Source organism: Rhinolophus sinicus, linkage group LG03 (assembly GCF_036562045.2).
Source record: "Rhinolophus sinicus isolate RSC01 linkage group LG03, ASM3656204v1, whole genome shotgun sequence".
NCBI lineage: Eukaryota > Metazoa > Chordata > Mammalia > Chiroptera > Rhinolophidae > Rhinolophus > Rhinolophus sinicus.
Window position 1 is genome coordinate 89,343,214 of NC_133753.1, and position 14,445 is coordinate 89,357,658.

A 14,445-nucleotide genomic window follows, 5' to 3' on the forward strand; every position below is an offset into this window, starting at 1 on the left:
CCCAAAGATATACAAATGGCCAACAGGTACGTGAAAAGTTGCTCAACATCACTATTCACCAGCAAAATGCAAATCAAAGCCACAATGAGACATCATCTCACTCATGTTAGGATGTTTATTATCAAAAAGACAAACAATGACAAATCCTGGAGAGGGTGTGAAGAAATAGGAACACTTATACACTGTCAGTGAAAATGTAACTGGTATAGCCATTATGAAAATAGTATTAAGGTTCCTCAAGATTTTAAAATGGAACTACCTTATGATCCAGCAATCTCACTTCTGGGTATATATCCAAATGAAATGAAATTATTATCTCGAAGAGATATCTGTACTTCCATGTTCATTACAGCATTATTTGTAATAGCCAAGGTATGAAAACAACCTAAGTGACTACCAATGGATCAGTGGATAAAGCTGTTAGATACACACACGCACACCCACACACACTCACACACACACACACACACACACACACACACACACACAAATGGTGTATTATCCAGCCATAATTTTAAAAAAGGAAATCCTGCCATTGGTGACAACACAGATGGACTTTCAGGGCATTGTGCTAAATGAAACGAGTCAGACAAAGAAAAACAAATACACATTGTATGGTATCATTTACATGTGGAATCTACAAACTCATAGAAACAAAGAATAGAATGGTAGTTCCTAGGGACTAGAAGGTGGAAGAAATGGGAGATGCTTCTTAAAGGGTACAACTTCCAGTTATAAGATGATAAGATCTGTGCATCTAATGTACCAAGTGGTGAGTTGGTAGTTAACAATACTGTATTATATATTTGAAAGTTGTTAAGAGAATAGTTCTTAAATTGTCTTCATCATACTCCCCCCAAAAAAACTGTAATTATGTGAGGCAAAGAATGTGTTAACTGACTTCATTATGGTAATTATTTCACAATGTTACATAAATCAAATCATTACATCGTGTATACCTTAAACTTCCACAATGTTACAAGTCAATTACATCTCAATAAAGCTGGAGGAAAAGAGGCAAATGCAAAACAATGTTTTAAAAACAGAAAAGATGCCACAATAAAATATCTACAAATAGAAATAAACTCTTCAAATTTAGAAAAATATACCCAAGTGGATTTTAATTATCTCAGAAAACAAAACAAAAAGGACTTGGAATATTAAAAAAGTAGCCCCCATTCAAGTCTAGAATGGTGTTTCTTAGCCTCAAATCTGTCACATACAGAAAAAACAGCATATAGTCTCCCCTCTGTATCTGTGAGTGCCACATCTGCAAATTTCATCAATAGTGATGGAAAACAGTATTATTGATTCACGGTTTGGAATTCACAAATATGGAGGGCCTGCTGTATGCTTTGTACTACACCATTTTACATAAGAGACTTGAGCATTCATTGATTTTAGTATCTGTGGGTCTCAAAACCAATCCCCCGTGGATACTGAGGAATGACTATATTTACAAAAAATTTTGTAAAATTCTGAAAAATTCACTTTATAATATCACATGTTCTTGGTTACAGAGGTAATGAAGAATGTGAAAAAAATCTAATAATTATAGGGCCCCAAACCTTTAACAGGTTGGGGATTATCAATATAGAATTTTCACTAAACAGAGAAATACACTTACCAGATTAAAACAAAAATTTAATAGAATCATTTCATCATTTTAGAACATTGCAACTGAATTGTAGCTGGACAAAATATTTTTGAAGAGTTGCCATAACCATAGAAATCAATCAATCCTTTATTAACAGATATTTTAGAATAATCCATAATTACTCCTTAAAAATACCAGTAGCTAAACAAATGAGAATGAAAACAGATCCTACCGAAATTTTGGGGATGCAGCGAAAGCAGTTTTAAGAGGGAAATTTATATCATTACAGGCCTATCTCAAGAAACAAGAAAAATCCCAAATAAATAACCTCACATTACACCTTAAAGAACTAGAAAAAGAAGAACAAATGAAACCCAAGATCAGCAGAAGAAAGGAAATAATAAAAATCAGAGCAGAACTAAATGAAATAGAGAATAAAAAGACAATAGAAAAAAATTAATGTGACAAAGAGCTGGTTCTTTGAAAAGATTAACAAAATTGACAAACCCTTGGCTAGATTCACTAAGATAAAAAGAGAGAAGACACTAATTAACAAAATCAGAAATAAAAAGGGGGAAGTTATCACGGATGCCACAGAAATACAAAGGATCATCCAAGAATACTATGAAGGACTATATGCCACCAAATTCAATAACCTAGAAGAAATAAATAAGTTCTTAAAAACATATAACCTTCCTAGGCTGAACCATGAAGAACTGGAAAATCTAAACAGACCGATCACCAGTAACCAAATTGAATCAGTCATCCAAAACCTTCCCAAAAGCAAATGTCCGGGACCAGATGGCTTCATCAGTGAATTCTACCAAACCTTCAAAGAGGATCTAATACCAATCCTGCTCAAACTCTTCCAAAAAATTGAAGAAGAGACAGTACTCCCTAACTCATTTTTTGAGGCCAACATTACCCTGATACCAAAACCTGGAAAGGACAACCCCCAAAAAAGAGAACTACAGACCAATATATCTGATGAATACAGATGCAAAAATCCTAAACAGGATTCTAGGAAATCGAATGCAACAATGCATTAAAAAGATTATTTATCTCGACCAAGTGGAGTTCAGCCCCGGGGCACAAGGATGGTTCAACATCCACAAATCCATCAATGTGATACATCACATAAACAAATAAAGGACAAAAATCATATGATTATATCAATTGATGCAGAAAAACCATTTGACAAGATACAACATCCATTTATAATTAAAACACTGAATAAAATAGGTATAGAAGGAAAATATCTTAACATAATAAAGGCCATATATGACAAACCCTCAGTTAATCGTGAAAAACTGAAGCCCTTTGCTCTACGTTCAGGAACACGACAGGGATGTCCACTATCACCTCTGCTTTTCAACATAGTGTTGGAAGTCCTTGCCAGAGCAATCAGGCAAGAGAAAGGAAAAAAAAGGCATCCAAATTGGGAATGAAGAAGTTAAATTGTCACTCTTTGCACATTACATGATGCTATATATAGAAACCCTAAACACTCCACAAAAAAGCTATTAGAAACAATCAACAAATGCAGTAAAGTTGCAGGCTTCAAATTCAACGTACAAAAGTCTACTGCATTCCTATATACTAACAATGAACTCTCAGAAAAAGAAATTTTAAAAAATTCCTTTTGCAATTGCAGCAAAAATAATAAAATACCTAGGAATAAACTTAACCAAGGATGTGAAAGACCTATATGTTGAAAACTACAAGACATTTTTAAAAGAAATTGAAGAAGATACAAAGAAATGGAAAGACATTCCGTGCTTATGGATTGGAAGAATCAACATAGTTAAAATGGCCATATTACCCAAAGCAATATACAGATTTAATGCAATCCCCATCAAAACCCCAATGGCATTTTTTAAAGAAATAGTACAAAAAATCATCAGATTTGTTTGGAACCACAAAAGACCCCGAATAGTCAAAGCAATCTTAAGAAAAAAGAACAATGCCGGAGGTATCACACTCCCTGACTTTAGCTTGTACTACAGGGTTACAATAATCAAAACAGCATGGTATTGGCAGAAAAAACAGACACACAGACCAATGGAATAGAATTGAGAACCCAGAAATAAAACCACATAAATATGGACAGATAATTTTTGACAAAGAAGCAAAAAACATACAATGGAGAAAAGACAGCCTCTTCAACAAATGATGCTGGCAGAACTGGAAAGCCACATGCAAAGGAATGAAACTGGACTGTTATTTGTCACCATGTACCAAAATTAATTCAAAATGGATCGAAGACTTAAGCATAAGACCTGAAACAATAAACTGCATAGAAGAAAACATAAGTACTAATCTTATGGACCTTTGGTTCAAGGAGCATTTTATGAATTTGACTCCAAAGGCTAGGCAAGTAAAAACTAATATAAATGAATGGGACTATATCAAACTTAAAAGTTTCTGCACAGCAAAAGAAACCATCGACAAAATAAAGAGGCAACCAACTGAATGGGAGAAGATTTTTGCAAACAGTGCCTCCGATAAGGGGCTAGTATCCAGAATATACAAGGAACTCATGCAATTCAACAACAGAAAAACAAACAACCCAATTGAAAAATGGGCAGAGGACCTGAAGAGACTTTTCTCCAAAGAGGACATACAAATGGCAAATAGACATATGAAAAAATGCTCAACATCACTAATCATCAGAGAAATGCAAATAAAAACCACAATGAGATTTACCTCACCCCAATCAGAATGGCTATCATCAACAAGACAGATAGTAACAAGTGTTGGAGAGGCTGTGGAGAAAAAGGGACCCTCATACACTGTTGGTGGGAATGCAAACTGGTGCAGCCGCTATGGAAGGCAGTATGGAGGTTCCTCAAAAAAATGACAAATAGAATTGCCATATGACCCAGCAATCCCTCTCCTGGGTATCTACCAAAAAAATCTAAAATCATTTATTCATAAAGACACATGTGCTCCAATGTTCATTGCAGCTTTATTTACAGTGGCAAGACATGGAAACAACCAAAATGTCCTTCGATAGATAAATGGGTAAAGAAGTTGTGGAATGGAATACTATTTGGCGGTAAGAAAAGATGGTATAGGACCATTTGTGACAACATGGATGGATCTTGAGAGTGTAATGCTAAGTGAAATAAGTCAGACAGAAAAAGCAGAGAACCATATGATTTCACTGATATGTGGTATATAAACCAAAAGCAAAAAAAGAACAAGACAAACAAATGAGAAACAAAAAGTCATAGATACAGACAATAGTTTAGTGGTTACCAGAGGGTAAGGGGCGAGAGGGGTGGGAGATGAGGGTAAAGGGGATCAAATATACGGTGATGGAAGGAGAACTGACTCTGAGTGGTGAACACACAATGGGATTTATAGATGATGTAATACAGAATTATACACCTGAAATCTATGTAACTACAGAATTATACACCTGAAATCTATGTAACTTGACTAACAATTGTCACCCCAATAAACTTTAATAAAAAAAAAGAGAGAGAAGCAGAGAGAGAGAGAGAGAGAGAGAGAGAGAGATTTCAAGGATGTGTAATCAGAAAACTATGACCAGCCACTCGAAATAAAAACTCATTATTTTTTGCCAGTTTCTGGACCTAAGCCAGTTTTCAGGCCTGGAATCTAAGTGCATGAGAGGCGTGGTTCCTAGATACAAAAATCATGCAACACTGTGGTGAGGACATTTGATAATGAGTTCTGAATGCTTTCCAAAGGGATATATGGCCTTTTACTTTCGTATTCATATCTTGGAATAGAGGAATGTCCAAACATTTGAGGACTGACAGAGTCCAAATTAATATTGACACTGGAGGATCCACAGCATTTTGTGGATTTCTGTTGAGTGAGTGTGGATGGCTACTAAGTAGTATGTTAAGTCTGTAATCAAGTCTGGTTCAGAGTACATTCAGTAGGTCTACAGAGCCCCTGGTGGAAATATTCTGATTGCCAAATGTACAATTGAAATAGATACCACCTAAGTAGTATTAGCTTCAGTAGATTACATAACCACTTAGTGTCTCAAATCCTCATTTATAATGGGGATTAAAATTTTACTCTATGTTGAGAGTTTAGTGAAATTACATGGAAAGAAGAGTTCAGCATAGAGTAAATGTTCATTTAAAGTTAGTTATTATGGTGTCAGATAGATCCTGGACTTACTGGGGTGATGACTTCATAAGGTATGTAAATATCTAATCACTATGTTGTACACCTGAAACTAAGATAATATTGTATGTCAACTGTAATTGAAAAATAAAATTAAAAACAAAAATGGATATATTCAATAAAAGGTCAAAACCCTAAAAAAAAAAAAAATACCAGTAGCTTAGACTATAATAATTCAAGTTTATTCTAAGTTTCTCTCCATCACAAGTTCAGAGTGCAAAAAACATAAGCTAAGCTTCAAAAGGACTCATCACATCTAAGTTGAAATGAAATAAATAATAGGAATATGCCCTTAAGATCATCTAAGTATATTTTTCTTTATGCTTACACCTTTTTAGATACTTCGTCCATGATTATCTTTGTTGAAATGAAGATTTTTACCGAGGAAATGTTTGCTTTTCTAGATATTGAAATGTAAAATACGCAAGAAGGATGGAAATAGGAAGAGATGCCCATCTCAGAAGGAATCAAATGTAAAGAGAATAAGAGTTATGATGAATTATAAGAAGAAGAAAACACCACATAACTTTAGATGTATGACTAAAACTCAAAGAATTTAAAGCAGATGAGAGAACTGAAGAAAAAAAATGCTTTTTTACTACAAGCTACATGTAGAGAAAAGAAAATATGGCTGTATACTTTACCCTTGTTGACAGGGTTTAATGTAAAAGGATATTTTATGTAACTATTTCAATCTTAAACTTACTTCATTTCAAAATAGGTATTTTATACACTCTAGATTGAATGAAAATAACAAAGTAATTTTAAACCATTCATTTTTATTGTTCACTTTCCAACCTGCAGTCCACATCTTGGGGTTTCCTTTCATTTCCCTGTTCACAAAGCTACTTCCAATGACTACCGTTTTCTAAAGTTTATACTTCCAGAAGTCCCTAGCCTAGGATAGCTACACTACTAGGGACTTCACTACAACTGTGGCAGGGGCCCTTCTTTTAGTTCTACATGGATGACACCTTCTATTTAAATAGTAAAAACCTGTTCTTTCTTGATATTAGACAAAGCTTCAGAAACAGAACCCAGATCTATAGGCTTTTCATATTTTGGTTCACTTTCTGAAGTCACTGATTCTAATTTTACCACCAGGATGTCTGTCATCTGGGGAGATTTTCAGTAGACACATTCTCTACCAGAGAATGGGTTTGTTCAGATGGTGAAGGCTGAACTTCATAAGGGCTATCTTATGTAGAGATTTGTGGAATAGAGGCCTCTTCATATGGTGGAGGCTGTTTGTCATCAAGGACCATTACTGAAGTAGGTTCTTCAGATGACGGAGACTGAATTTCAGGTGGGGCCTCTTCTTCAGGGGCCTCCTCAGCTGGTAAAGAATGAACTTCAACTGGGGCCTCTTCTTCAGGGACCCCCTCAGCTGGTAAAGAATGAACTTCAACTGGGGCCTCTTCTTCTGGGACCCCCTCAGCTGGTAAAGAATGAACTTCAACTGGGGCCTCTTCAGGGACCCCCTCAGCTGGTAGAGAATGAACTTCAACTGGGGCCTCTTCTTCAGGGGCCCCCTCAGGTGGTAAAGAATGAACTTCAACTGGGGCCTCTTCTTCAGGGGCCTCGTCAACTGGTAGAAAATTAACTTCAACTGGGGCCTCTTCTTCAGGGGCCCCCTCAGCTGGTAAAGAATGAACTTCAGGTGGGGCCTCTTCTTCAGGGGTCTCCTCTGCTGGTAAAGAATGAACTTCAGGTGGGGCCTCTTCTTCAGGGGCCTCGTCAACTGGTAGAAAATGAACTTCAACTGGGGCCTCTTCTTCAGGGGCCCCCTCAGCTGGTAAAGAATGAACTTCAAGTGGGGCCTCTTCTTCAGGGGTCTCCTCAGCTGGTAGAGAATGAACTTCAAGTGGGGCCTCTTCTTCAGGGGCTTCCTCAGCTGGTAAAGAATGAACTTCAAGTGGGGCCTCTTCTTCAGGGGCCCCCTCAGCTGGTAAAGAATGAACTTCAAGTGGGGCCTCTTCTTCAGGGGCTTCCTCAGCTGGTAGAGAATGAACTTCAGGTGGGGCCTCTTCTTCAGGGGCTTCCTCAGCTGGTAAAGAATGAACTTCAGGTGGGGCCTCTTCTTCAGGGGCTTCCTCAGCTGGTAGAGAATGAACTTCAGGTGGGGCCTCTTCTTCAGGGGCTTCCTCAGCTGGTAGAGAATGAACTTCAACTGGGGCCTCTTCTTCAGGGGCCTCGTCAACTGGTAGAAAATGAACTTCAACTGGGGCCTCTTCTTCAGGGGCTTCCTCAGCTGGTAAAGAATGAACTTCAGGTGCGGTCTCTTCTTCAGGGGCTTCCTCAGCTGGTGGAGACAGAAGTTCAGCTAATGCCCCTTCTGCAGACACCTCCTCAGCTGGAGGAGGCTGTACTTCAGCTGGAGCCTCTTCCTCAGAGGCTTCCTCCATTTCTGGAGGCTGAACTTTGATAGGGGCCTCTCCCGCCATGGTCTTTTTATCTGGGAGAGGCTGAAGTTCAGCTGAGGCCTCCTCTGAAGGAGCTTCCACAGGTGGTGGAGATTGCAGTTCTGTGGCCTCTTGTGCAGGAGCCTGTTCAGCTGATGGAGGCTTAACTTCAGCAGAAGGCTCTTCTGGAAGGGCCTCTTCAGCAGGGGTAGGTTCTACATTAGCAAAGGCTTCTTCTTCAGGTGACTCTTCAGCTGGCAGAGACTGAACTTCAGCTGGGGCCTCCTCTCCAGGAGGCTCTTCAGCTGCTGTAGGCTGAACTTCAGCAGAAGGCTTTTCTGAGGGAAACTCTTCAGCAGGGAGAGGCTCTATTCTAGCAGGGGCCTCTTCTGCATAATCCTCCTCAGCTAGTTCATCAGGGGCCTCTTCTGCCCTGGAAGGCTGTACTTCAACTGGAACATCTTGCTCATCTAAAAGTACTGGAGTCATTTTTCTCATTTGTTGACTAAATGAAGATCGGCTGATACTTTTCTGCCTAATTTCTTCTTTGCTGCTTGTTGTGGGTTGAAATTCAGGATGCTCACTAACGAAAATCTTCCCTGAGGATTCACCTTTCTGCACACCCTCCTTTGACTTTGAAAAAGAACTACTTGGCTTTCCAGTAGCCACTATTTCTGATTCACTAAAGTAAGTCTGCTGTTCCTTGTCCACCTTTTGTTGCGGACAAGGAATGATAACCACTGTCCAGTCTCCAATGCAACTGGTCTGCTGAGATCTGTCTCTCTTGAGTTGAATTGAGTATCTGCTTGGTGGAATTTCTACTCCCTGAACACTCTTTGGAAACTCAGGGGCTGCTTCCCTAACAGCAGCTGGCTTTTCTTCAGGTGCCATTGTTGCACCAACTGACCTGATTTCTTCTTTTTTCTCTTCTTCAGTAGTGTCTGTCAGTATAGATTTATCATTCACATCTTGTACATGTTCTCTCTTTGTCCAAGTTTGCTGAAGCTGAGAAGGTATTTTAAAAGACTCATAGTTGACTTTGCTTCCAGGAATATTACTGATACTAATGGTAGCTTTGGGGCTAGACGACTGTGGTATGGGCAAATGTTTCTTTTTGTCTGTCACTTCAGTCTGCTGGGATTTGTCTACCATTGGTTGGCTGGTTCTTCTTCTCTTTCGAATTTCTTGCCTCCCTGCTGAGATAGGCTGATCAGGTTCATCACTGTCTTCCATCTCAAAAACTGGTGAATTTCAAATTTATTAATCATCAGGATCAGAAATGTACCAGCTGATTAAGCCTTTACCTTCCTTCATTAAGTGTTGTTCTGTTGAGCTCCCTCAGAAAAAAAGTAATTCATACCTGACTGCATTCTGTATTATACTCTTATTGGGCCCCACCTTACTCAGTAAGCATCTTTCTTGTTTAGTCTCTGGTATAACTAAATCTCACTTCTAGAAGTTTCTTTCAAGGGTCTATGACATCACAGCCAATTCTAACTACAATGTTCCATCAGTGGTGTCTCCAGTACTTTTTTTAACTTGGTAAACACTCGTGGACAATGGCTGAAAGTGAGGTATCTACTCTTTGAAACATGAAGTTGAAAAGAGAATTTGTCTGTCAGAGAAACATCAAGTAAACTCTGATAATGCTACTTTCTAATAGTTAAAGTTGATGTTTTTGAACTTTTAATTCTGTTCTTTTCATCCTACTGTCAAAGACAGTTGTATTGCAGAACACAGAATGTCATAGCCTATTTTCAATTGTTGGAAAAAACAACTGCTAACATATGTGTGGCAATGTTTTATCAATGTATGTTTATGTGATTTGAAAGAAAGTGAGTATTGTTTGAAAAACTGGAGTTCTGAGGTGTGTATCCATGTTAGGTCCTCTCTTGTGTACTTAGCACTCAGTAACCACAAGAGACTACTATCTGTCTGTCTGTCTGTCTATCTATCACAGGTATCTATCACATGTTTGCCATGCTAGATATTTTATTTTCAACTATTTCAGAAAACAGTTCTATTCAAAGTTTGACAAATAAAAGAATGTTAAGTCTGAAGATACATCAAGTGAAATAAAATGCATTTTTTATATAGTCACTATATACTCTACTGAATAACTACATGGGAATGAATTCCCCAATGAAAATAAAAACATTAAATTGAAGCTTTGAAAAATAGGAACCCCATTAAGCAAATTATAAATGGCACTATATTAGATTTGGAATACAAATAAAACTTTAACTTATACATGACACAAAAGTTTTACTAGAAAGATGGAGATTGGTCAAAAGATATGCAAAAAACATATTCCTTTAGTACAAGGAAAGTTAAAGAGGAGAAAGCAGATTTTAAGAATACAGTATAGTTATAAGACAAAAAATAATATACATATCTAAACAATCACTATGACTTCATTAACCTGGGGATAGTTTTAAAATGTTTTATGCTACATTGCCCCTAGGATATAAAAATGTCATTGAATAATTCCCCATGTTTGACATGCATTGGTCATAACTGTAGCTAAGTCATCTTAGCCAAATAAATGAGCACTTTCCACATTCTTTGACCCAGCCCCTAAAACAGCCTCTGTCTCTTGGCAGGGATCAGAGAATGTCTGTTGAGTAAAATTAGAGGCATATGATTAGAAATCGTGCTGCTTGTCCTACATTTCAACTTGTTCTGCTATCATTTTGTTTGTTCTGCTGCACTGTGTTATTCTAAGATTTAATAAAATGAAGTAAAACAATAGTCATTTTACACATGAATTGACATAGGATTTAATAATACCTTCTGCAGTTTGAAAACTGGACTGTATATCAACCTCTTTGTGATGTTCCTCTCAATTGCATCTGTTAAATATTCCATGTCTATTTTATAATTAAATTTCTGACATTTTATGTACTACCTTCCAAGTCTATTTGGGTAAATTCACAAGAAATAAGTGTCAAAAACAACATTGCGCTAATTGGGTTAATAAAACATTGCATGTATTGGATTAATTTTGCTGTCTTAACTTAAATAAAATTTTACCAAATTTTTCTATAGACATAAATTTAAATTTTCAATTTCAGTTAAATTAAATTAGCAATTTCCCATTTTTCGATATTTATATGTTTTCTTCCAGGAAATAATAAAAAACTTGTTCTTTACACCCCAAGCTATCATAGTAAACTGCCTTTTACACTAGCTTATTCATAAAAGCAAATTAGTATGCCTAAATAATCAATTAAAATTTACTTAGATTCCAAATAGAATTATGAAGGATTTCTTGTAGCAGTTTCTCATATTTCTTAACATCCACAAATGCTCCTTTTGCCCTGATGATCTACCTAACCAGCTAATCATTATTCAAGCTATGCTAACAATTGAGGCTTTGGTACTTTCCCATTTATTCTGCAATCTCCCATAATTCATTTCACTCCACTTCACTTGTTTCACATCTGTTATGGGTTGAATTGTGTATCCCCAGTACCTGTAATGGTGACCTTATTTAGAAGCAGAGTCTTTGTGAATGTAATCAGGTTAAAATGGTATCCTTATTAAAAAAAAAAAAAAAGAAAAAGAAAAAGAAAATTTGAACACAAAATGACACAGAGGGAAGATGGCCAGGTAAAGCTGAGGGCAGAGACTGGAGTGATGCTGCCATAAAACAAAGAACACCAGAAGCTGTGAGAAGCAATGAAGGATCCTCCCCAAGAGCGACTACGGCCCTGCCAACACCTAGATTTGGGACGTCAAGCCTCTAGAACTGTGAGAGAATAAATTTCTGTTGTTTTAACCCTGTTTGTGGTATGGCAAACCTAGCAAACTAACACATCTTTTCAGAGCCTCCTATGTTTTACTCCTATCTGGAATGTTGCGCTTTTGACTCTTCCTCACTCTTTAGGGCTAGTTTCTTTATCTCTGACTCAGGATTAGCACTTAGTTTTGTACAATATTGGGCTCATTTCTAAAATCATAAAACCAGAGGGATTTACTGAAAGGCCTCGACCTGATAATTTGCATTTAATTTTACCAAAAGCAAATGTGCTGAAAGGTACTTAATTTTATTGATAATTTTAATGACTGTGAAACCTATGATTTAGAGATGGCAGAGCTGTTTCAAATCAATATAGACCAAATATCTAAACTGACCTATATTTCTTTGTTCTTAATTAAGTATATCTGATAAGATGAAGTGAACATATATGCACTATTAAATATACCAACTACAAAGGCAATAGTAATTTTAGTAAGAGAAATTTCAGTGAAAGGGTGGAGACAATAGCCATAAAATTCTGAAATTTCTGTGACTTAAAAATAAACAAAATTAAAATGCAATAAAAATTAGAAAAAATAAGTACAAAATATTACATAGATAATTAATAAACTAAAAGATCTTAGAAAACAATATAAATATAAAACAATAGAAAAATTAAGAAAGGACAAAAATAGAAAATTTATAGAAGAAAATAAGTGACCAATAAATATATAAAAGATCAAATTCACACCAAAATTAAAAATTAAAATAATACCAATATAAAATTAGCAAAGATTTATTTTAAAGATAATACCTTATCCCCAAGAAACGGAAAGTATTATTAAACAAATGGTCTCCAACATTACTGACAAGACTTTGAATTGATACAATCATTTCCCTCTGACCTTTACCCTTATCTACCATCCCTCTCCCCCCTTACCCTCTGGTAACCACTAAACTGTTGTCTGTATCTATGAGTTTTTGTTTCTTAGTCTTTTTCAGTTTCATATCCCACATATCAGTGAGGTCATATGGTTCTCAATTCTTTTTGACTGACTTATTTTCCTTAGCATAATAATCTCAAAATCCATCTATGCTGTTGCTAATGGAAGTATTTTATCTTTTCTTATGGTCGAGTAGTATTCCATTGTGTATATATACAGCATATTCTTTATCCAATCATCTATTGAAGGAACTTTGGTTGTTTCCATGTCTTGCCCACCATAAATAAAGCTGCAGTGAACATCAGAGTATATAGATATATATATCTATATAGATAGATAGATAGATAGATAGATATATCTATATACTCTGATGTTCACTGCAGCTTTATTTATATGTATGTATAAATATATATATATATATATATATATATATATATATATATATAGATATATATCTTTACAGACAAATGTTTTCAAACTTCTTGGGTAGATACCCAAGAGAGGGATTGCTGGGTCATATGGTAATTCTATTCTTAATTTTTCGAGGAACCTCCACACTGCCTTCCATAGCAGCTGCAACAATCTACAATGCATGAGGGTTTCTTTTTCTCCACAGCCTCTCCAACACTTATTATTTGTCTTGTTGATGATAGCCATTCTAACTGGTGTGATATCTCATTGTGGTTTTGATTTTCATTTCCCAAATAGCTGGTGAAGCTGAGCATTTTATCATATATCTGTTGGTCATTTGTAAGTCTTCCTGGGAGAAACGTCTGTTCAGGTTCTCTGCCCATTTTTTAATTGAATTGTTTGTTTTTTTGTTGTTGTTGAGTTGTATGAATTCCTTATATTTTTTGAATATTAGCACCTTAATGGAGGTGTTATTTGCAAATATCTTCTCCCATTCAGTTGGTTGACTCTGTGTTTTGTTGAAGGTTTCTTCTGCTGTGTACAAGATTTTTAATTTAATATAATCCCATTCATTTATTTTAGCTTTTACTACCCTTACCTTTGAGGTCAAATTCATAAAATCCCCTTTGAACCCAAAAGCATTTGACAGGATACAACATCCATTTATGATTAAAACACTTAATAAAATAGGTATAGAAGGAAAATACCTTAACATAATAAAGGCCATATATGACAAGCCCTCAGCTAATCTCATAATTAATGGTGAAAAACTGAAGCCCTTTGTTCTACATTCAGGAACACGACAGGGCTGTCCCCTATCACCTCTGCTTTTCAACATAGTGTTGGAAGTCCTTGCCAGAGCAATCAGGCAAGAGAAAGAAACAAAAGGAGAGAGAGACGTCATAGCAATGGCGGCAGCGGGGCGCACTTTTTGAGTTCTCCGTCGGATCTTATCAGAAACGGGAAGCTTATAACCCATCAAAGGACTCTCTGCTCATCACGCAGAACAGCGAAGAGACTCGCGCAGGGATTTCTTGCAGGTGGGGAAAAATTGGGCGAGCAGGGGAAGAAGGAAGGGAGCGGAGCGGAGACACGCCGCACCTGCCGCGGTGGTGGGGACGCGGGTTGGGACCTGTGCCTGTGAAATTCCAGCCCACACCCACGGCTACAGATACGCAG

The 14,445-nt window shown here is 36.8% G+C and overlaps 1 protein-coding gene and 1 long non-coding RNA gene across 2 annotated transcripts in view; both read right to left on the reverse strand.

Annotated features, from left to right (window-relative positions):
- Window positions 1-14,445, reverse strand: part of LOC141570378 (uncharacterized) — a 425,177-nt gene that overhangs the window by 307,559 nt on the left and 103,173 nt on the right. The window lies entirely within an intron of this gene.
- FSCB (fibrous sheath CABYR binding protein) lies at window positions 6,749-9,402 on the reverse strand. Its single transcript, XM_074326734.1, is given in 3 exon segments — window positions 6,749-6,897; window positions 6,900-8,214; window positions 8,338-9,402. Coding segments are annotated over 3 exon segments (2,529 nt in total).